The following is a 22569-nucleotide window of genomic DNA, read 5'->3' on the forward strand; positions in this document are numbered from 1 at the left end:
CTTTGTTGACAAAGTAATGTCTTAGTTTTTTAATATGCTGTCTAGGTTGGTCATAGCTTTTCTTCCAAGGAGCAACTGATTTTTAATTTCATGGCTGCAGCCATCATCTGCAGTGATTTTGGAGCCCAGAAAAATAAAGTCACTGTTTCCATTGTTTCCCCATTTATTTGCCATGGAGTGATGGGACCAGATGCCATGATCTTCGTTTTCTGAATGTTGAGTTTTAAGCCTACTTTTTCACTCTCCTCTTTCACTTTCATCAAGAGGCTCTTTAGTTCTTCTTTGCTTTCTGCCATAAGGGTGGTGTCATCTGTGTATCTGAGGTTATTGATATTTCTCCCGGCAATCTTGATTCCAGCTTGTGCTTCATCAAGCCCAGTATTTTGCATGATGTACTCTGCATATAAGTTAAATAACTAGGGTGACAATATAAAGCCTTGACATACTCCTTTCCCTATTTGGAACTAGTCTGTTCTTCCATGTCCAGTTCTAACTGTTGCTTCCTGACCTGCATACAGATTTCTCAAGAGGCAGGTCAGGTGGTCTGGTATTCCCATCTCTTTAAGAATCTTCCACAGTTTGCTGTGACCCACACAGTCAAAGGCTTTGACATAGTCAATAAAGCAGAAATAGATGTTTTTCTGGAACTCCCTTGCTTTTTCAATGATCCAACGGATGTTGGCAATTTGATCTCTGGTTCCTCTGCTTTTTCTAAATCCAGCTTGAACATCTGGAAGTTCACGGTTCACAAACTATTGAAGCCTGGCTTGGATAATTTTGAGCATTACTTTACTAGTGTTGAGATGAGTGCAATTGTGTGGTAGTTTGAGCATTCTTTGGCATTGCCTTTCTTTGGGATTGGAATGAAAACTGACATTTTCCAGTCCTGCGGCCACTGCTGAGCTTTCCAAATTTGCTGGTATATTGAGTACAGCACTTTCACAGCAGCATCTTTGAGGATTTGAAATAACTCAACTGGAATTCCATCACCTCCACTAGCTTTGTTCATAGTGATGCTTTCTAAGGCCCACTTGACTTCACATTCCAGGATGTCTGGCTCTAGATGAGTGATCACACCATTGTGATTATCTGGGTTGTGAAGATCCTTTTTATACAGTTCTTCTGTGTATTCTTGCCACCTCTTCTTAACATCTTCTGCTTCTGTGAGGTCCATACCATTTGTGACCTTTATTGAGCCCATCTTTGCATGAAATGTTCCCTTGGTATCTCTAATTTTCTTGAAGAGATCTCTAGTCTTTCCCAGCCTATTGTTTTCCTCTATTTCTTTACAATGATTACTGAGAAAGGCTTTCTTATCTCTCCTAGCTATTCTTTGGAACTCTGCATTCAAATGGGTATATCTTTCCTTTTCTACTTTGCCTTTAGCGTCTCTTCTTTTCTCAGCTATTTGTAAGCCCTCCTCAGACAACCATTTTGCCTTTTTGTGTTTCTTTTTCTCGATAGAGAGGTAAAAGCCAGGTTGCGATCACCAGATCTTAGGGCACCATGCGTGCTAAGTCGCTTCAGTCGTGTCCAGCTCTTTGCGAGTCCGTGGACTGTAGCCCGCTAGGCTCCTCAGTCCATGGGATTCTCTAGGCAAGATACTGGAGTGGGTTGCCATGTCCTCCTCCAGGGGATCCTCCCCACCTAGGGCTTGAACCTGCATCTCCTAGGTCTCCTGCATTGGCAGGCAGGTTCTTTACCACTAGCGTCACCTGGGAAGCCCCATGTGGGCACTATAGCAAATCATAAAGCAGGAAGAGGACTCCTAGCCAGTCCTTCTGGGAAACTGGTAATTGTGGTTCAGAGCTAGGTAGCATGGCTCAGCTGCCTCACCTAGAACACTGAATGGAAAGGTCAGAGTCTTCGCAGTACCTGACACACAACAGAAGTCCAGGGCAAAAGTAGGATTGCAAGAGGTTAAGGATGAGCTGATGAAGGCACACTGTTTCCAAGCATTTGATAAGGATCAGAAGGAGAGCTTGAAGGGATTTTTGTTGCTTTTTTGTTGTTAACTTTGAACTGTCAGTAGACTGAGTGGGTGGAACAGATAGGAGGAAGATGCAAGATAAGAAGAGGGAAATTAATGAGGCAAGAGTCTTAAGCCCACAACAGAAGATGGAATCAAGACCATAAGTGGAAAGTTCAACCCCCACAAAGAATTATATATGTTTTTCTAAAATGAAAAAGGAAGAGAAAGAGTGCGTAAAGAAACTGTCCGGGTAAAGAGGAATGAAGTTACAAAGCACATGATTGCTTCCATTTTCTCAGAAGAGAAGGACTCAAAATCAGCTCAAGAGAGTAAGAGTGAAGTAACAGAATGTGCGCTGGGGCAGAGTGAAAAGTGAGGTTACAAAAACACATAAATGTAGCAAGAAATGCTAAAGGCTATGATTCATGTACATCAAATTCTACGTCCAATGGTACACTTTCACTTACAGTTGCACCACAAAAACTAACTAGGTGAGAAACATGCTATGGTATTCCTCCAGCTTCCCAATTTAAGGACTAACAGAGAATGACAAAAGAAAGAAATCATGGAATCCGCAGGTATAATATACAATAGCATCATAACCAACAAAGATGGGCTCAGTGCTATAAAACTAGAGTCAGATGGTGATGAGTCTCATATTTCTCTGCCCTTCTTTGCTGGAGCTATTTTCTACTTTTTCCACAGTCGATACTTCTATGAAAAGTTCTTTCTTGAATCAGTTATGAACACAATATAGCTTTTAAACAACTCTCAGCCCATGTTTGCTCTTTTTATAAAGTATGTCATCTTCTAATTTTCCAAGTTTTTACAAACTTTCACTTTGCTACAAATTATTGAAATTAGAACTACATGAAAAATTTTATGTTGGAAAATCATATTATTTCTATTATAAATCTTTAAAAGTACAATTTGTAAGCTGGTGCTCTAGAGCCAAGGAGAAAACAGGATTTAAAAAGAACACAGAAAGGACAAAGAAAGATAAGGCTGAATGAAGAGAAAGAAAACCTTGAGTTATAAATTACTCAGTTTGAAATGTCAAGGGGAACTTGTCTCAGAGTATCCCTTTCTATGTTTTGAAGCTTGTTAATAACGGAAAGTCCTTTTAAACAAGATATTTAATTTTCAGATTCTAACAAATCCATTGACAGCAAACAAATACATAGAACTTATAATAAAACATACACACTGAATGGAAAAATCTCTATGGAATTAGTTCAGTAACTATAGTTGGATTCCATTTTCTTTATAAAACACATTTACTGTAACTCTAAAGACTTCTAAAACATGATCTAGAATAGGAGAAATAATTACAATCTATTAATAACTACTGACCACAGGGGGGGAAAATCTGTAATAAATATAAACACACACGGTCTCTTGTTTTACAAAGGAAATGTGAACTATTTCTTGTGCCAACTACTAAAAGGTGGACAATTTCTCCATTTCAATACAGAACAAAAATGTAGATGAAAGTTTTCACCTTAGTAAAAGAAGCATAACTGTTATAAGAAACAGAATCTTCCTAAGGAATAGAAGAAAGATTTTTTAAAACATAGACTACCACCAGGTGGTAAGACAAAGTCTCATATGCTGCTGTGCAGAATAAAATCACTAAGAATACTTGTAGGAAGCAATTTTTCAGAATGTTTATGCTCTTTAACACACCATTTCTACTAACAGAAAGCTAGTATGAGAAAGTAATCAGAAATATGACCAGATATTCAGTGATGTTATACAATGTTATTTATGATAGGAAAGCCTAGAATAGCTACAAAAAAGAAATGGTTGAATAAATTATGCTATGCTACCATTTTATTATAGAATTTAATAGAATGTCAAAATAACATTTGAAAGGGTCATATATTCATATAAGAAAAATATGCTAAATAAAAATTAAATGATAAAATATATGAGTATTTCAAATTCATTTTTTATTGGACTACAACTGTTTGACGATATGGTATTAGTTTCTGCTGCACAATGAAGTGAATCAGCTATCATATATGTATGGTGGTGGTGGTGCTTTCGTTACTAAGTTGTGTCTGACTCTTGAGACCCCATGGGCTAGAGCCCACCAGGCTCCTCTGTGTATGGGGTTCTCCAGGCAAGAATACTGGAGTGGGTTGTCATTTCCTTCTCCGGGGAATCTTCCGGACCCAGGAATTGAACCTGGGACTCCTGCACTGCAGGCAGTTTCTTTACCGATTAAGCTACCAGGGAAGCCCATATACATACATCAAATTCGCTTTTAATTACATATATACATACAACCTGGAGAAGGAAATGGCAATTGACTCCAATAGTCTTGCTTGGAGAACTCCACGGACAGAGGAGCCTGGTGGGCTGCAGTCCATGGGGTCGCAAAGAACTGGACACAACTGAGTGACTAAACAATAACAACCACAATACACACAGCCATTTGCATGTCCATATACACATATAATTTTTATCCAGATAAAATTAGAAGGAAATACAACGAAAATTTTAGAGCAATTTTCTTTGTTTTTAGGATTACTTTTTTTCCCTCTATTCTTTTCTGTAATAATCAGAAGCAAGGTGAGGAAGGGAACGTCGTTGTTCAGAAAATGTCACAGTAAGACACATGTTGTGTTGCTGTCCTAGCTCTAAGTCCTATCACTGACATAAACCGATCTGTGGCAAATGCGACTACCCTGCCAAGTGCAAGAGAAGATATAACTGGAGTGCCAAGGCTAAAAGAAATGCCACTGGCACTAGCTGAATAAGGCACCTAAAAGGTGTATACAGCAGATTCAGGCCTGAGTTCCTGAACAACATCACCTAATCCCAAAACAGCAGCTGTGGCAGCATCCAGTAGATCTTAAGAGTTTTGATAATTAGTTGCTCAATAAATGTTCTAGTTTAAAAAGAAAAACACTGAACTTTCTACCATAGCATTTGTAAGCAGAAAGTTTCACTTTTTAAAAAGTAGCAGCTATGTTTCTCTTTAGATAGGCATTTTTTAAAAAATGTAGGCTCTGATACATATAATGTACACACTCTACACTATTGTATCCTCTGAATATGATAAAGTCTGCAGACTCCTGGATCTCCATTCTAATCCCATGCTGAGGAAAGTTATGAATGAAAAGGAAAGGAAAAAGCATGCTGTTGTCTTGATGTTTACTTCCTAAATGACTTTAAGGACACTAGAACATAAATTAATCTGAAGGGAGGGAATTTGTGTGTTTTGTTCACTGCTTTATCCTGCTTTATTCTCAGCAAATATTTGTGAATAAATCTACAACTGATTTTTTAAAATTATGAATCACTTTCCTGTTCTACTACGTTCTTTATCTTGAATCAAAAAGTAAGACAAGGAGAAAGTGCTGACTTTTATGTGATGAGTTGAGGAACTCACTAAATGAAATTAGGTGTTTTTTTTTTCTTTTATCCCCTTACAAAGGGGATGATGCTTTCTCTGTAGAGAAGTTCATCTTTTCTACTTAAGTATTAACTTTCTTGCACAAATTGTATCCTGTTATTCTGATTAACTCATCTCACAGTTTCTTTTATTTTTTCTGTATCTTTTTTCTTTGTGTATGGCCTTCTATGCACAGTTGAACCTGGAACAAATGGAGGGTTAGGGGTACTAACCACCATGCAGTCAAAAATCTATGTTTAACTTTAAAATTAGCTTTCTGTAATTGCAGTAACCACATCTGTGGGTTCAGCCAACCGTAGATCATGTAGTACTGTAGTAGGTACTTTTTGAAAAAAATTCACAAGGTCAACCACAGTTTCTTTCTCTTTTTAACTGTGCCTTATATGCTGGGTTTAACATCTTTACTTCTTAGTTTTATTATGGGGTTTATAATTTCTGATATCCTAATTTGTTCTTATTTTAGTGTGCCTGGCCATTTTTATAGTCTGTTACTTTTTATATTTAAAAATCCCTCTTTTATTAAATACATTTATCTTCTATCTTAGATACTTCTAATAGCTGAAATATCTGTAGATAAGTTTTAGTTCTGGTTTCTGCTGACTCTAGCTCAATGTATTTTATTTTTTCTCCCTTGTTATGTTTTGTGATTTTAAAAAAATGTGTATGAGCTTATTTTTTAGAATGTTGACTATGATTATTTGATAACTAGGTTGGTAACCCTCTCTATGGAGGATTTGTGACGGTTTCTGAAAACTGTCACAGACCCACATCTATTATAAATTAAAACTCTCTACTTGTAGAGTTTAGAGACCATGAAAATAGTACAAAATAAGGCCTCAAATCCAAGTAAATGTGACCTGGTAACCAGGAATTGCTCAGGGAGATTTTAACTCCACCTAGAGTTGTATGCCTCTCCAGGATGGTTTCTAACAAGCCCCCTACACTTCGCAGAATGCAAAGGATTTTCTCCAAGTCTCCATTTTTCTCCATGTACAAGTTTCTATGCCAACAGAAATTGATGGATGCCACCAAAGTATTCAGTGATTTCAGCACTTGTTTACCTCACAGAATAGGCTTGCTTGGTTTCTGGCCCCAGAAAGTTTCCTTTGTTTTCTTATAGGTTCATCCATTTATTTTAAAGGATTTTTTAATATGGAATCTACTATTTTACATATTTTATGGATGTCTTCTCTATCATGATCTTCCCTGGTGGCTCAGACAGTAAAGAGTCTGCCTGCAATTCAGGAGACCTGGGTTCGATCCCTGGGTCGGGAAGATTCCCCTGGAGAAGGAAATGGCAACCCACTCCAGTATTCTTGCCTGGAAAATCCCATGGGCAGAGGAGCCTGGCAGGCTGCATACAGTCCATGGGGTCACAAAGAGTCTGACATGACTAAGCAACTTCACTTTCTTTTGTCTATCATATTCTCAGAAATGGAAATCTATTAAATACTTCTGCAATTGCTTTGCACAATTTAAATTGGGATATTATAATTATTCCTGATAAATCTTGTTTTGGTGTGTTAGGGTAGTCTACAAGTCTGTCAAGGGCACCTATAATCTTGACTGAGTTATTGGATTGGCCAAAGAGTTCATTCAGGCTTTTCTGTTAGATGATATGGAGAAACCCAAATGAACTTTTTGGCCAATCCAGTATGTTAGCTTACCTTAGAAGTTTGTATCACCTGCAGATTTGCTTCAACTTTCTCAGCCTTCACCACAGTCACTGATCAACACAGCTTCTGACAAAAAGAAAAGCTAAAAACTTAATTTAAAAAATCTTTATAGAAATTTTAACAGTTTTTTCTTATTGTTATCAGGTACATAGAATTATAAATTGAATTTTCATATCACCATAGATCAATACAAATAAATTAAAATAGCCTACTCCGATTACTTTAACTGGTAGACGTTTAAAAGAGTAGTATTGAACCAAATAAAAATATTTTAACATTGGGGGAAATAAGTAGAAATGTGAAAGGGTGGTATGGATGAGAGGAACTCTAACACGGCTGAAATCTCTATCAGCCTTCACCTTACACAGGAGAAAACCTCTTTATCTAAACTAGTATTTTCTAAACTACACAACTTCAATATGTACAAAAAGTTGTGCAAAGCTTAGAAGAGCTCTAAAATATCAAAGGGAAGCTTTGAAAGGTTTTTTTGCTGATAAAAGCACCATGAAAACCCATGACTACTAGATTCTTTTCTCTTTTCTGCTTTGCCATAGCTTTAGTTCATATCTTTCACTAATTTCAGTCATCAATGGCAACTTTTATAAAATTTTTCTCTCTCAACATCTATATGATGGTGTACACGTGTACGTGTGTATATGTTTACATTTTCCCATTAGAAATAAGAGAAAACTTACACTCTCTCCTTCAGTATAATGCTCTTGCATGAAGAACGTATAAACCACTGACTCTGGGTCTGCATCTTTATTTTCTGAGCAGCAACTACCAGTTTAAATAGAACATTTAGCTCTTGATATTCTTTCTTCTCAATACTTGATGTATATATCCTACAATAATGTAGTAGAAAAAACACAGGCTTTGGAATCACATAGATCTGGGTTTAAATCTCAACATCTCTGACCCTCTTATGAAAATAGTATCACAAACTCAAAGGACACCTCTTAAGAGTCAAATTATATATATACATATATATATAGTGCCTAGCACAAAGCCTGCCATGTTACCTGCACTCTGTTATGTTAGCTGTCTTTCTGTGTAATTTTGTACTTCATTTCCACTTTGCTCAATCTAGCAAAGGACTTTCCAAGCTAAATTTTCTAAGTCATAGCCCTGATAAACTACTGTGGCTCTGTTCAAGAATTAATATTCTGTAACACTTATTTTGCAACACTTATTTTACCCAACAATAGACATAAACTACTTCAAAAATAGCAATGCAACAACAATTATACTACTGAGTATATCCCACTAAGGTACAGTCATCTCTTGTTATCCATGGGGGACTGGTTCCAGCACAATCCCCTCATGGACAACAAAATCCATGGATGCTTAGATCCCTTACATAAACATTACAGATATACTTTAAATCATCTCTACATTATTTAACAATGTACATGCTCTATAAATTGGGGAAAATTCAAGCTTTGCTTTTTGGAACTTTCTCGAATTTTTTTCCCGGAACACGCTCGATCTGTGGTTGGTTGACACTGCAGATGCAGAGGGCCAAGGTACAGTCCAGAATTTATGTTCTAAAGTCACTAAAATCAGGGCTTCCCTGGTGGTCCAGTGGTTAAGCATCTGCCTGCTAATGCAGGGGATATTGGTTCGATCCCTGGTCTGGGAAGATCCCACATGCTGTGGGACAACTAAGCTCATGAGCTGCAACTACTCAGCTTGCACACCCTAGAGCTCATCTCTGCAACAAGAGAAGCCACTGCAATGAGAAGCTTAAGCACTGCAACTAGAGAAAGCCTTTCAGCAGCAATGAAGACCCAACGCAGCCATAAATAAATTTGAAAGATAAAATAAAGTTACTAAAATTGTTCCTTTTCTTGAGTGGCTATGTCATCAAAATTCTTTATAGTTATGTAAATTTATTTCCTTTTTAGATTTCTCTTTCTACCTGTTTATTTTATTTTTGAATATGTAAACATACATGATTCTAAGATCAAAACTATATAAACAAGTTATAGGGAAATCTCTCCATCATTGGCACCATCCTTTCTACTTATAGATTAATCTATAGACTCTTCTGGGCTTTTGCTTTTTCCATTTCAAAATATACTCTGCATATCACCATATATTGGTGCATGGAGACTTTCTACAGTCTCTTTATGCCTTCTGAGGAAAAGGGCGGCTTGGAAGGGATACCATCAACCTGGAGATTATTTCATTGTTGCCAATCTTTTGCTAATACAAGTAATTGTTTGACTAAATTTATACAAATGCCAGTTTATATTTTATGCCAATGTGTCCTTAGAACAGATTCCTAAAAGTGAGATGTCTGGGTCAAAAGATACATACATACGTAATTCTATAAGATATTGTCAAAGTTCCTCCTGGGATTTGCACTTTTGCATTCTTACCAGAAAGGCATCAAAGTGCTGGTCTCACACAGTCCATAGACTATATTATATAACTTTGGATTTGGGTGAGAAAGGCTTTTTTAAGATAATTAATCAGTTGTGGCTGTTTTTAAAATTTTATTTTTAACTGAACAGAAATTGCTTTACAGTATTGTGTTGGTGCTGCCATATGTCAACATGAATCATTTTTGGCTGTTTTTGCAATATGCATATATGCTCAGGTGTGTCCAACTCCTTGTGACTCCATGGACTATATAGCCCACCAGGCTCCTCTGGCCACCGAATTTTCCAGGCAAGAATACTGGAATGGGTTACCATCTCCTTTTCCAGGGGGATCTTCCCGACCCAGGGGTTGAGCCCATGTCTCTCGCATCTCTTGCACTGGCAGGTGGGTTCTTTATCACTACTGCCACCTGGGAAGCCCAGGTGAATTCTTTACCCCCTGAGACACCAAGGGTTTTCCTCTTTAGGGTAGGCTTTTCCCTTCTACTTGCATTCTACTGACCCCAGGTCCTGCTTCCCTTTCCTCTGTTCTGAAGTCTCAACTTCACTTTTGTCATTCTGAGCACAGGTTCTAGAGCTGATGCTGTTTTGTCTCAGTGTTAAGTTGCCTACATAACCATAATTTGAGATTATGTTAGCCAGGCAAGGGTGGTGGTAGTTTACTTTGCTCTCCTTATAGATCTATGTGGTTTTCAAAAAGGATATTTGGATTTAGAAAGTTACCATCATGCTACAGAAACCCTGAACCAAGTTTTATTTTTTTAATTTTTGAATTATTTTCTTGACTTACTATGTGTGATCAAAATTTTGACTTTTGTATTCTGGAACCAAGATATCCTTTGTGGTCTAATATAGATTTTTATAACTGTCCTATGTGCACTTGCGGAGAAGGCAATGGCACCCCAATCCAGTACTCTTGACTGGAAAACCCCATGGATGGAAGAGCCTGGTAGGCTACAGCCCATGGGATTGCGAAGAGTTGGACATGACTGAGTGACTTCACTTTCACTTTCATGCACTGGAGAAGGAAATGGCAACCCACTCCAGTGTTCTTGCCTGGAGAATCCCAGGGACAGTGGAGCCTGGTGGTCTGCCATCTGTGGGGTTGCACAGAGTTGGACACAACTGAAGTGACTCAGCAGCAGCAGCAGCAGCATGTGCACTTGAGAAGATATATCCTCTATTAATGGATTCACTTTGATACAAATCTGTAAGAGCTACTTTATTGATTTTGTTGGTTTACTTAACCTGACTTACGTCGAGATACGTGTTAAAGTTTTCTATTATTAGCAGGCTTCTGTTCCTTCTTACATCTCTAGCAGTTTCTACTTCATATCTATTGATATGTCATTTGGTAAACAGATATTTTTTAAAATATTTATTGTAAATATAGCCCTTAGCTTTATAAGGGATATTTTATAATATCCTTCATCTTAATGCTTTTTCAATTAAATTCTGCCTTGTCTAATACTAAGATAATGAACCCTGCTTTCTAAAAAATTTGCATTTATTTGATGTCTTACACTCTTACTATTTTTAAATTATTCATTTACTAACTCCCTTTATTTATGATTTTTACAACTGTATCTTTCATATACAACAATCATTAAGTTGAGCCATCAGTTCAGTTCAATTCAGTTCAGTCACTCAGTCGTGTCTGACTCTTTGTGACCCCATGAATCACAGCACACCAAGCCTCCCTGTCCATCACCATCTCCTGGAGTTCACTCAGACTCACGTTCATCGCGTCAGTGATGCCATCCAGCCTTCTCATCCTCTGTCATCCCCTTCTCCTCCTCCCCCCAATCCCTCCCAGCATCAGAGTCTTTTCCAATGAGTCAACTCTTTGCATGAGGTGGCCAAAGTACTGGAGTTTCAGCTTTAGCATCATTACTTCCAAAGAAATCCCAGGGCTGATCTCCTTCAGAATGGACTGGTTGGATCTCCTTGCAGTCCAAAGGACTCTCAAGAGTCTTCTCCAACACCACAGTTCAAAAGCATCAATTCTTCAGCACTCAGCTTTCTTCACAGTCCAACTCTCACATCCGTACATGACTACTGGAAAAACCATAGCCTTGACTAGATGGACCTTAGTCGGCAAAGTAATGTCTTTGCTTTTGAATATGCTGTCTAGGTTGGTCATAACTTTCCTTCCAAGGAGTAAGTGTCTTTTAATTTCATGGCTGCAATCATCATCTGCAGTGATTTTGGAGCCCCCCAAAATAAAGTCTGACACTGTTTCCACTGTTTCCCCATCTATTTCCCATGAAGTAATTGGACCGGATGCCATGATCTTCATTTGAGGCTTTTTAGTTCCTCTTCACTTTCTGCCATAAGGGTGGTGTTATTTGCATATCTGAGGTTATTGATATTTCTTCCGGCAATCTTGATTCCAGCTTGTGTTTCTTCCAGTCCAGCGTTTCTCATGATGTACTCTGGATATAAGTTAAATAAGCAGGGTAACAATATACAGCCTTGACGTACTCCTTTTCCTATTTGGAACCAGTCTGTTGTTCCATGTCCAGTTCTAACTGTTGCTTCCTGGCCTGCATACAGATTTCTCAAGAGGCAGGTTAGGTGGTCTGGTATTCCCATCTCTTTCAGAATTTTCCACAGTTTATTGTGATCCACAGAGTCGAAGGCTTTGGCATAGTCAATAAAGCAGAAATAGATGGTTTTCTGGAACTCTCTTGCTTTTTCCATGATCCAGAGGATGTTGGCAATTTGATCTCTGGTTCCTCTGCCTTTTCTAAAACCAGCTTGAACATCTGGAAGTTCACGGTTCACAAACTATTGAAGCCTGGCTTGGAGAATTTTGAGCAGTACTTTACTAGCGTGTGAGATGACTGCAATTGTGCGGTAGTTTGAGCCTTCTTTGGCATTGCCTTTCTTTGAGATTGGAATGAAAACTGACCTTTTCCAGTCCTGTGGCCACTGCTGAGTTTTCCAAATTTGCTGGCATATTGAGGGCAGCACTTTGACAGCATCATCTTTCAGGATTTGAAATAGCTCCACTGGAATTCCATCACCTCCACTAGCTTTGTTCGTAGTGATGCTTTCTAAGGCCCACTTGAACTCACATTCCAAGATGTCTGGCTCTAGATGAGTGATCACACCATTGTGATTATCCGGGTTGTGAAGATCCTTTTGTACAGTTCTTCTGTGTATTCTTGCCACCTCTTCTTAATATCTTCTGCTTCTGTGAGGTCCATACCATTTGTGACCTTTATTGAGCCCATCTTTGCATGAAATGTTACCTTGGTATCTCTAATTTTCTTGAAGAGATCTCTAGTCTTTCCCATTCTGTTATTTTCCTCTATTTCTTTGCATTGATCACTGAAGAAGGCTTTCGTATCTCTTCTTGCTATTCTTTGGAATTCTGCATTCAGATGCTTATATCTTTCCTTTTCTCCTTGGCTTTTCGCTTCTCTTCTTTTCACAGCTATTTGTAAGGCTTCCCCAGAGAGTCATTTTGCTTTTTTGCATTTCTTTTCGATGGGGATGGTCTTGGTCCCTGTCTCCTGTATAATGTCATGAACCTCATTCCATAGTTCATCAGGCACTTTATCTATCAGATCTAGGCCCTTAAATCTATTTCTCACTTCCACTGTATAATCATAAGGGATTTGATTTAGGTCATACCTGAACGGTCTAGCGGTTTTCCCTGCTTTCTTCAATTTAAGTCTGAATTTGGTAATAAGGAGTTCATGATCTGAGCCACAGCCAGCTTCTGGTCTTGTTTTTGTTGACTGTATAGAGCTTCTCCATCTTTTGCTGCAGAGAATATAATCAATCTGATTTCGGTGTTGACCATCTGGTGATGTCCATGTGTAGAGTCTTTTCTTGTGTTGTTGGTATTTGCTATGACCAGTGCATTATCTTGGCAAAACTCTATTAGTCTTTGCCCTGCTTCATTCCGCATTCCAAGGCCAAATTTGCCTGTTACTCCAGGTGTTTCTTGACTTCCTACTTTTGCATTCCAGTCCCCTATAATGAAAAGGACATCTTTTTTGGGTGTTAGTTCTAAAAGGTCTTGTAGGTCTTCATAGAACCGTTCAACTTCAGCTTCTTCAGTGTTACTGGTTGGGGCATAGACTTGGATTACTGTGATATTCTAATCTACATTCAGTTACAAAACATATTTAAAAGGTGTCATCAAATTTTTTCTTTTAGAAACTATGTATCACTTGATAATGGGAAAAAAATCTAAATTTGTATATATGCTGCTGCTGGTAAGTCACTTCAGGCATGTCCGACTCTGTGCAACCCTATAGATGCAGCCCACCATGCTCCCCCATCCCTGAGATTCTCCAGGCAAGAACACTGGAGTGGGTTGCCATTTCCTTCTCCAATGCATGAAAGTGAAGTCGCTCAGTCGTGTCCGACTCTTAGCAACCCCATTGACTGCAGCCCACCAGGGCTTTAACTTTTAATACAAGTTAAATCAAAGTTAAATCACTTTTACTTAACATCACTTGACATTGTTCACACAAAAGTGTTATTTTAAAACATTTCTATGGATCTTCAGATCATTATGAAATCTAGAGAATTATGTTCTTCAAACAAAAGTCTGCAGATACCTAATTTGTTATTTTAAAATTACTTATATACAGAACATATTTATGCAATATAGTAAATGTAAACACAGTATTTTGACTTTACGTTGTCTCAAAAAGAAAATAGTAGAGTAACAAATTTTATTCAGCAGAAGAGACTGAAAGCAATAAGTTTGACATCATTTACCCTGACTGGATACTTTCAAGAAAAAAATGGCAAATAGAGCATTATTACTTAAGGGTTCATTTTCATTATCTCTACTGTAGGATCTCATAAACAGACCTCAGAAAAAAAGGATTATGAACTTGTCCTTAGTATTATTCTAATGTATAAATTGGAAGAGAAAAACAAACTGAAGGTCAAGTTTTTGAAAAGCAGATTAAAAAGTTATTTTTTAGTTAGGCTAAAGAAAAAAAAAAAAAAGGACATGAGTTTGAGTAAACTCTGAGAGTTGGCGATGGACAGGGAGGTCTGGCATGCTGCAGTCCATGGGGTCGCAGAGTCAGACACGACTGAGTGACTACTGAACTGAAAAAAAAAAAAGTATACCCATACCTCCCAATTGCTATATTTTTAAATTCATTCATTCAACAATTATATTTTTGAATATATGCCAAGAACTATTACCGTGTTATCATTACCCAAAGGCTTTCACAAACATTTACTGAGCAGGTACTTTGTTTTTTTGTTTTTTGTTTTTGGTACTTTGTTATTGATGTTTGTTAGCCACCAATCCCTTTGATAGCCTATATAGTTCTCCAGAGCCAAGGACTGGTTCCAAAACTCCCCACAGACATCAAAATTCCTTAGGCACCTAGTACCTAAGCCATCAACTCCATAATAAATTAATGATATTTGAACTCTTATAACTTAAGCTTTTAAGATTCATGGATAAAAAGTAAAATTTTTAAAGAAAATTAATTTTCAATTGTTTATTTTACATTTTACTGCTGTTCTCCTTGATATTCCTGCCACAAAATACAAGGCACTGTTGACTTGAATGGGTTACCAGTTAACCTTGATAGTGAAGTGAAGTCACTCAGTCGTGTCCGACTCTTTGCGACCCCGTGGACTGTAGCCTGCTCAGGCTCTTCCGTCCATGGGATTCTCCAGGCAAAAATACTGGAGTGGGTTGCCATTTGATTTCTAAACTCAAGGCAGTATCTTCGCTTCTTCTCATGAGTATCAAAACTGGTAACATTAATCATAAAATACTAGCCTTTTAGCTAGGTTTTCGGATCCGAGATAATTTCCCCCTTAAATGAATAACCAAGCAAGCTTTCTACTTTGATTTTTAAAAATAATAAAGAGGAGAAAGAGGTAATTCCTGCCTCCGTCCTCCCATCTCAAAGAGTTTGGGAGTTAAAAATGCTTTTGTTACAACCTCACCAGAGCCATGACAGGCTCAGAGAGGTGCACTAGGCCAAAAATAATCCCTGAGTCAGGCTTCCGGGGCTTCCGGGGATGATAACTCTGGCCAATCAGAGGGATGATAACTGGCCAATCAGTAAATACCAGGAAACCCCTGCAGCCAATCAACCCTTGCCAACTCCCTGTCTCTGTTCTAAACTTATAAATACTGTTGTAAATCTGGGCTCGGGGCTCTTGCTCTGCTCTGCTCCGCTCCACTCCACTGTGGTGGGGGGGCCCTGGCTCGAGCTAGAAATAAAACCCTTTCATGCTTTTGCACTGGTGGGTATGTCTTGTTCTCTCAGTTTTGGGGACTCGGACTCTGGGCAAAACACTTTCTTTTACACAAACTTCTGCCTACCCAGGACGAAGCCACCAAGCATGCCAAAGCAAACCCTGAGATTCCCAAATCTTCAGCAGATCGTAATCAGGAAAACCAAGATTTGACAAAATTCTTCCTTTGCTTCCACTGTTTCTGCAAAGGCCATCCATGTTCTAGCTTAAAAAAAAAAAAAACCAACAAAAAAACCACTGCAGGAGTGTCAGCTGTACACTAATGAATAAAACTGCCCTAACCCAGAAGCTGGGGCACGGCTTCAAAGGATGGCCTTAGAAGTTAAGCAAAACACGAGTAGTCACTCCCTCGCAAACGACAGAAAACGAAGACGTCTCTTCCGACTAGTAAAGATAGTCGTATCTCCCTCTCTCCTCTTCCATCACCAGTCTTGTTTCTTTCTCAATCAGGCAGTCCATCAGACAACCTTCCTTGTGAGTACAGCGGTTTGATGGTCAGAATCGCAGACAACGATTACTAGAATAGTTCCCTGGAACCGAAGGGATCACTGCTAAAACATCAGAGTCCACGCCAAGCCATGACAATAACCAACCAAAGCCTGTGATCCTAATCACCTCCATCATTTATCTCTTTCCAGCCAGGGCTGAGACTCAGACCAGGAAAACCGTTCCCTTTCAGGGAGGTAAGAAGCTTCCAGGTCTGTTTCCTCAGGCCCCTTCTTTCCTCCAGTGCTTCTTCAGGACATCTCTACAGCTTGAGCCGCTAAGGTAGGTTTCAAAGGCCCAGCAGCCCAGTCCCAGCCACACACAAGATGGCAGCCAAACACCTACCAGAGGAAACAGACGAACCACCACTCCAGCGATGCCGGCCTCTAGACTGTGGATATCCGCATTGGTCCAGTCGGAGAGCGCGAGACAACCCGAGAACTCTGACAGCCAATCGGAAAACGGCGCGCTGAAGCGCGGTCGCGTTGCAGGCTGTACGCGCTCGGAACCTCTAAGGCGTGAACCTGGTAGGGGTGTGCAGCCAATGAGCTAGAGCCTGGGAAGTGGGAGCTGTCGGTGTTCTATTCCCATTTGGGGCTCATGGACCTTAGAAATATGGGCGGTCCTCCCTACCCGGCTGAGGCGAGGCGGAACTGTTGGCTGAGGTGAGGGCTAGTAAACGGTGAAGTACTTCCCGGCCAGGGGGCACCTGAGGCCGCGGGTTCTCGGCGGCGTGGAGTGGGAGAGGAGTCCGACCCGCGGGGAACTCAGCCTCGCCAGTGGGGCGGGCGGAGCGCAGCTCTCGGCTGTCGCGGGCTGCGTGGAAACCGTTAGCTGAGCTAGTGGAGCTGCCGTGGGTGGCCCTCCCGAAGGCTCTTTCGGCCCAGGACCACGGAACGCGGCGGAGCTCTCTGCCGCCTGGATCCCACCCCTTGGGACCTCCCATCTCCCTTTCGCCCGCATACAGTCCCGGGCTGAAGAGGGGGACCGCGGGCGCCCTGAGTTCCCACCCGCCACATTTCAGTCTCTTGACATCCGGTGATTCCTAAAGCAGCTGGGAACCTGAAGCTGTAAAGGGGGCTGCGGAAAATGAACTGCGGTTCAAAATCCAGAAGCAGAGCTTGACGGTTTATCCACTGACTCATTTCACAGGTAAGACTACGCTGAATAAGTAAAATCATTTCCCCAAGATCACGGAGTTGAGAGCAGATCCTCAGAGCTCCTTTCATTAACCACAACCCAGTAAGTAGTTATTCCCAATAGGTAGGAAATAGGAAACAATACGTAATTGTGCTCATTAGCAAGTGGAATCCTGCAGTGAGTTGTGTGTGTTACGAATGAGGCGGTAGATTAGAAGGATCAAAAACGGGCTCAGAAACCAGGCTGCTTGGTTCCTTAGTTTGTCTTTGCTATTTACAGTGTAACATGCTTGAGCTTCTTTGTGAGAGAAACCCAGGCATGCTACAGTTTGTCCCTCGTGATTGTTATGCAGGTCAGTAACACGGCAAGTGTTTAGAAGCCTGCCTGACACATGGTTTATACTCAATGAATGTTCATTACTGTCATCACTGGTAAAACATAGCAGAAGAAATGGTCACAGTTTCACAAAAGCCTGTTGGTGAAAACGAACCATAAATCGAAGCGAAACTGTTTTTCTGCCAAAATGAAACAGTGAGAAGGGGGAAAAATATGAACAAATTTTTAAATACTGTGACAATCTAAAGTTAAATTGGTAGTCTCTGGATGATGAAATTATGAATGATTTAAATTTTCGTCTCTATGCTTTACAATATTCTGCAAATTTACTGAAGAAAACCTTTTTTGTGATTACTAACATAATTGGCCTTTTTCGCGTCCTCTTTATTTACCATGTTTCTATTCGTATCTTGTATTTTTCTATTTTTCTTTTTAAATGAGCTTAGCCCCAAGTTTTCTTTGTTCTGTTTTCTTTTTCATACTGTACTTCTACATGTTTAAAAATTTTTATTGGAGGATAGTTGCTTTACAATGTGTCACCTTTATATTTTTAATGCAATTCATACATTTAGTTCGTATTGATATTCTCTCTACAAAGAACTTAGTATGATTTACTTTGCTTTCTGTAATCTTACAACAATCCCCTTCCATCCCTCCTCCAAAAAAACACGTTAATTTCCTGTGGTTTTATTTTCTAGCATTATTTCATTCGTCATGAAAACCCACTTTTAATCTCTCTTTATCTGGCATTAATGTGTTTTATTTCTGAATTTGCTCACTTTTGTTTCTTTTACCTCAGCACTTCCCTCTAGGTTAGTTTTATTAATGAAGCACTTCTTCATTTCTTTCAGAGTCTCTGATGGCTCTTTGAATGTCTGTAAGAGTCTTTTTTTTTTTTTTTTTTTTAACTCTGGCTATTTGAAACATAAGGTGGCTGAAATAGTATTCTGGATTCAGACTTATTTTCCCTTAACATTTTGCATCGACATTTCTGATGAGAAGTCTGATTACCAGTTTGATAAATGTTCATTTTAGATCATCTAGATTTTCTGAAAGTTTCTGAGGTTTTGTCTTTATTCTTGATATTCTGAAGTTTATCCATGGTTTGTCTAGTGGTTTGTATTAATAAGTTTATTTTGTTACTCAGTGGACTCTTAGTGGCCTATGTGTTGTCCAGTTATAAGAATTTTTTGATCATTATTGCCTTGTCTTCTTTCTGCTTACCCCTCTTTTTGCCAGTTCTTTGCTCTGCATTCTGAGTGAGTTACTCAACTTTGTCTCCTGGCTCTTTATCCGAATCTGTTACTATGAACGTTAATTATTGAGTTTATTTAACAACTACTTTTATATCCAAGATATCCAGTTAATTATTTTTCAGAATTGTATGTTATTTCTTTAGCTCTTTGATATTAAATACAGTAATACTTGTTTTAAAATTATTTTCAGGATGCTCAGTTAATTCTCTTTAATTCAGTTCAATTCATGAGTTTGGTGGGCTTGTTAAGTCTCTTCCATGGTGTGACTTTTTTCAGCTGTTTGGTGACTCTTGGTTGTACATACTCGTCTCCTCTGGGAGGATCTGCTTTTTATTTTGCCATGATCCGTTTGTGGTTGGCATTATCTTTGCAACTTCCCATCTGTTTCCTTTCCACAGAGAGGTCCCACAGACTCAGTCTATAGATAATTTCCTTTTTATTTTCAGCATGATTCTATATTTCTAATTTAAAAACTTAAGGTTTCTGTGAATTTGGTGTGGGAGTAGGAGAAGAATTCACCATGCGTTGACTAACATCCTGAGACTAAAACTGCTGACCTCTTTTTGACCTTAGTTTCACCTCTAGGTGTGTATCTTAAGGAAATAATCAGAGATAGGTGTAAAGTATGTTCCATCATTATTCATTGTACTGGGAAAATAGAAATAATCTAAACGTCTGATATAGAGGTTGACTTAATAACTTGCTACATTCTAATTATTTAAATTCTTTAGTATACTTTAACTTAATGGATTATTGACCAAAGTATATTGTGCAGTCACTTAAAAGGTCATATTATAGAAAAACAATGATGAGAGAAAGTGCAAGATGTATTATCAATGAAAGATCATAAAAATTTATATATACTAAAATTCAAATTTTGTTTTTAAAGTATATATACAGAAAGAATAATAATAACTTAGCGTTCGTCGAGTCCTTTGTAATGTGCCAGGTATTATTCTAAGGGATTAAGTCACCCTCACAACAGTCTTTTGAAGTAGTTAACATTATTAGCCCCATTTAAAAGTTTTTAAAGGTTTATGAAATGGAGATACTTTATATTAATTAACATATATTTTAAATAGGTAATTTTGAATTTTCCTATAATATTCCTAATATTGATATTTTACATATTTTTCCAGTTAATATGTATTCTTTTTTCATGATAGTTCATGCTATTTTAAAAGATAGAGCTATTGTTACAACAACCCTCTTTTTCTGATATATTTTATTATTTTCAAATATGTCTTTTACCATTCCTTATTGTTTTCCTTACAGAATGTTTCATGTATTCATGGACCAAAAGATGGAGTTGATTTTTGTTTTTAAAAAGATACTGTTGATTTGATACAACTGTACGTATTCACTTGATAAAGATTCATGGAATGATCATGAAGTTGGACTAGTAATCATTTCGGAAAGTTTCTTCAAGCACAGTTTAAAATTCAGGTGTCAAAGAATATTCGGCTTAAAACAGTATAATGATATATTTTCTCTGAGTACTGCAAATTTCAGAGACCACAGTTGGATTCCAGTTATATTCTACAATCAAAGTGATTCAGTTCTTTGATACAGTTAATTTTGAAGAATTTGATGTTTGGAAACAGCACCAAAAGATGGGAGAAAAAAATGGTAGGTTGAAAAACCATTGTTAACCTTTATGTTTAAAAGTATATAGACTTCTTAATGAAGTTGAATTGTCGAATTTTCAAGTTTTTTCATTGCATGTGACTTTCCTGAATTACAATTAAGGATTCATTCTCATGGAACAACAGTTTTGACTCTTTATAATTAATTGTGTATCTGTAATGCTTAGTCAGTACTTAAATGTACTTTTAAAATATATACTTTATTTTTTTAGAAAACTTTAAACTTTACAGAAAAATTGAAAGGCTGGTACAGAGTTCCATGCACCCAGTTCTGCCTATGATTAAAATCTAACATTTGACTGATGCATTTGTTAGTTATTGTTACTGACACATTATTGTTAACTAAAGCTCATAGTTTATTCTTATTTCCTTACATGATGTCTTTTTCTATTCCAGGGTCCCATTCAGGATACCACATTACATTTACTTGTCATGTCTCCTTAGGGTCCTCTTGGATATAACAGTTTCTCAGACATTTCTTGTTTTTGTAAGATTTTGTATCCAAGTGTCTTAGAAGACGCTCCTCTATCGGAATTATTGAGTGATATTTTTTTTTCTCATGATTAGACCTGGGGTTGTTTATTTGGGGGAGGAAGACCATAGCGGTGAAGTGTCATTTTTTACCAAATGATGTCAAGGGTACATGTTATCAACATGATTTCTTGTCTGTTGATCCTGGCTGAATTGTGTTCAGTGATTTCTCCACTGTACATTACTGCTCTCTTTCCCCTCCGTTTCCCTACTTACTCTTTGACAGGAAATCACTATGTGCAGCCCATACTTAAGGAGCGGAAAGTCATACTCCTCTTTGAGAGTAGGATACTCACACTATTATTCAAAATTCTACAAAGGAGATTGGTCTCCTCTCTCCAATATATGTATTTAATCAGTCATGTATTTATATCAGTATAGATTCGTGAATACATATTTTATATTTTGGGTTCTAATCCAGTACTTTTTTATTTTGTTATTCAAATTATCCCAGGATTGGGCATTTGGAGCTCTTTCAGTCAGTCTCCTCCCCCTTTGACATACTCCATCAGTGCAGGTGGTTTTTGTTTTGTTCTTCGTTTTTGGTTTTTAGCACTTTCTTATTTTCTGATACTAAAAGATGCTCCAAGTTAATCTCATGTATTTCCTGCCATCCTCCTAGAATGAGCCATTTCTTGAATGTGCCTACCAGGTTCCTTTTATTGGAGAATGGTATTACAAACCAAGATCTGGGCAGTAGGTGTGTTTGTTGCTCTTGGGGTGTCTTGATTATAGGCCCTCTCAACTGACAGAGCAAGATATATATAAATTGTATTTATACGTATCTATAAATATTTCTGTATGTAACCATCTCTAACTATATTAAGTTAAACATGAGTTTATACTGATGTTTCTGGCTCTAATCCATTACCACATGGGTATGCTAACCTAGTCTCCTTGCTTATCTGTAAATTCCCATTATCTGTTACCCACTTATTTATTTGCTTAATTCCAATATATATGTATAGCAGTATCAGAAGTATAAACTCATTCAGAGGTGGGAAACCTCAGTGCTTGTGCAAGTTCCTTTTGCCTGTAGTTTTACAGAGTCCACTTATTTCCAAAGTTGTTTCAACCAACATCTTTTCCACCCAGCCCTTCAGCAAAGTTGTGTATACATGCCTTCCTGGGATCCCTGATCTCTTAAATGATATTGCATACATTAAGCTTCCCTCGTCCCTCTTTGTGCTTTCAAGTACTGTGGGTTTTGATGAATGCATAATGTTATGTATACACCATTACAGTATCATACAGAATAGTTTCACCACCCTTTAACGTGTGTGTAATAGGTGAATTGCTAAACAGATTGTAGTACCTATTTCACTGGACAGTTATCTAGGCCAGTGGTTTTAAGCCTTCTTTTGGTTTCAGAGTATAAAGAGTATAAAGCCTACTTTATGCTCTTCAAAGTATTTAAAGCCCTCAATAGCTTTTGTTTATGTGGTTCATATCTG

The 22569-nt window shown here is 38.2% G+C and overlaps 2 protein-coding genes across 35 annotated transcripts in view; one reads left to right on the top strand and one right to left on the bottom strand.

Annotated features, from left to right (window-relative positions):
- The window catches only part of CAB39L (calcium binding protein 39 like), a 91832-nt gene extending 75218 nt beyond the window's left edge, over nucleotides 1-16614 (bottom strand). For 4 of the 11 annotated variants that reach the window (XM_004012075.5, XM_042254744.2, XM_042254742.2 and 1 more), the window contains exons 1-3: nucleotides 16552-16614; nucleotides 7768-7917; nucleotides 7064-7138 (exon numbers count right to left, since the gene is read on the bottom strand). The gene's annotated coding sequence lies outside the window, so the exon portion shown is untranslated. The remainder of the gene's footprint in view (nucleotides 1-7063; nucleotides 7139-7767; nucleotides 7918-16551) is intronic. The other 7 variants (XM_060394365.1, XM_042254739.2, XM_060394366.1 and 4 more) reach the window with 4 other exon arrangements.
- A 96-nt stretch (nucleotides 16615-16710) lies between these two features.
- The window catches only part of SETDB2 (SET domain bifurcated histone lysine methyltransferase 2), an 84307-nt gene continuing 78448 nt past the window's right edge, over nucleotides 16711-22569 (top strand). For 19 of the 24 annotated variants that reach the window (XR_009595187.1, XM_042254712.2, XM_060394339.1 and 16 more), the window contains exons 1-3: nucleotides 16711-16871; nucleotides 17359-17448; nucleotides 20214-20567. Coding sequence is in view for 9 of the 24 variants with exons in the window: in XM_060394338.1 (XP_060250321.1) it covers nucleotides 20552-20567 (16 nt within the window). In the remaining 15 variants the exon portion in view is untranslated. Of the gene's footprint in view, nucleotides 17449-20213; nucleotides 20568-22569 lie in introns of all 24 variants that reach the window. The other 5 variants (XM_042254714.2, XM_042254718.2, XM_060394351.1 and 2 more) reach the window with 1 other exon arrangement.

The sequence above is a fragment of the Ovis aries genome, chromosome 10 (assembly GCF_016772045.2).
Source record: "Ovis aries strain OAR_USU_Benz2616 breed Rambouillet chromosome 10, ARS-UI_Ramb_v3.0, whole genome shotgun sequence".
NCBI classification, from domain to species: Eukaryota; Metazoa; Chordata; class Mammalia; order Artiodactyla; family Bovidae; genus Ovis; species Ovis aries.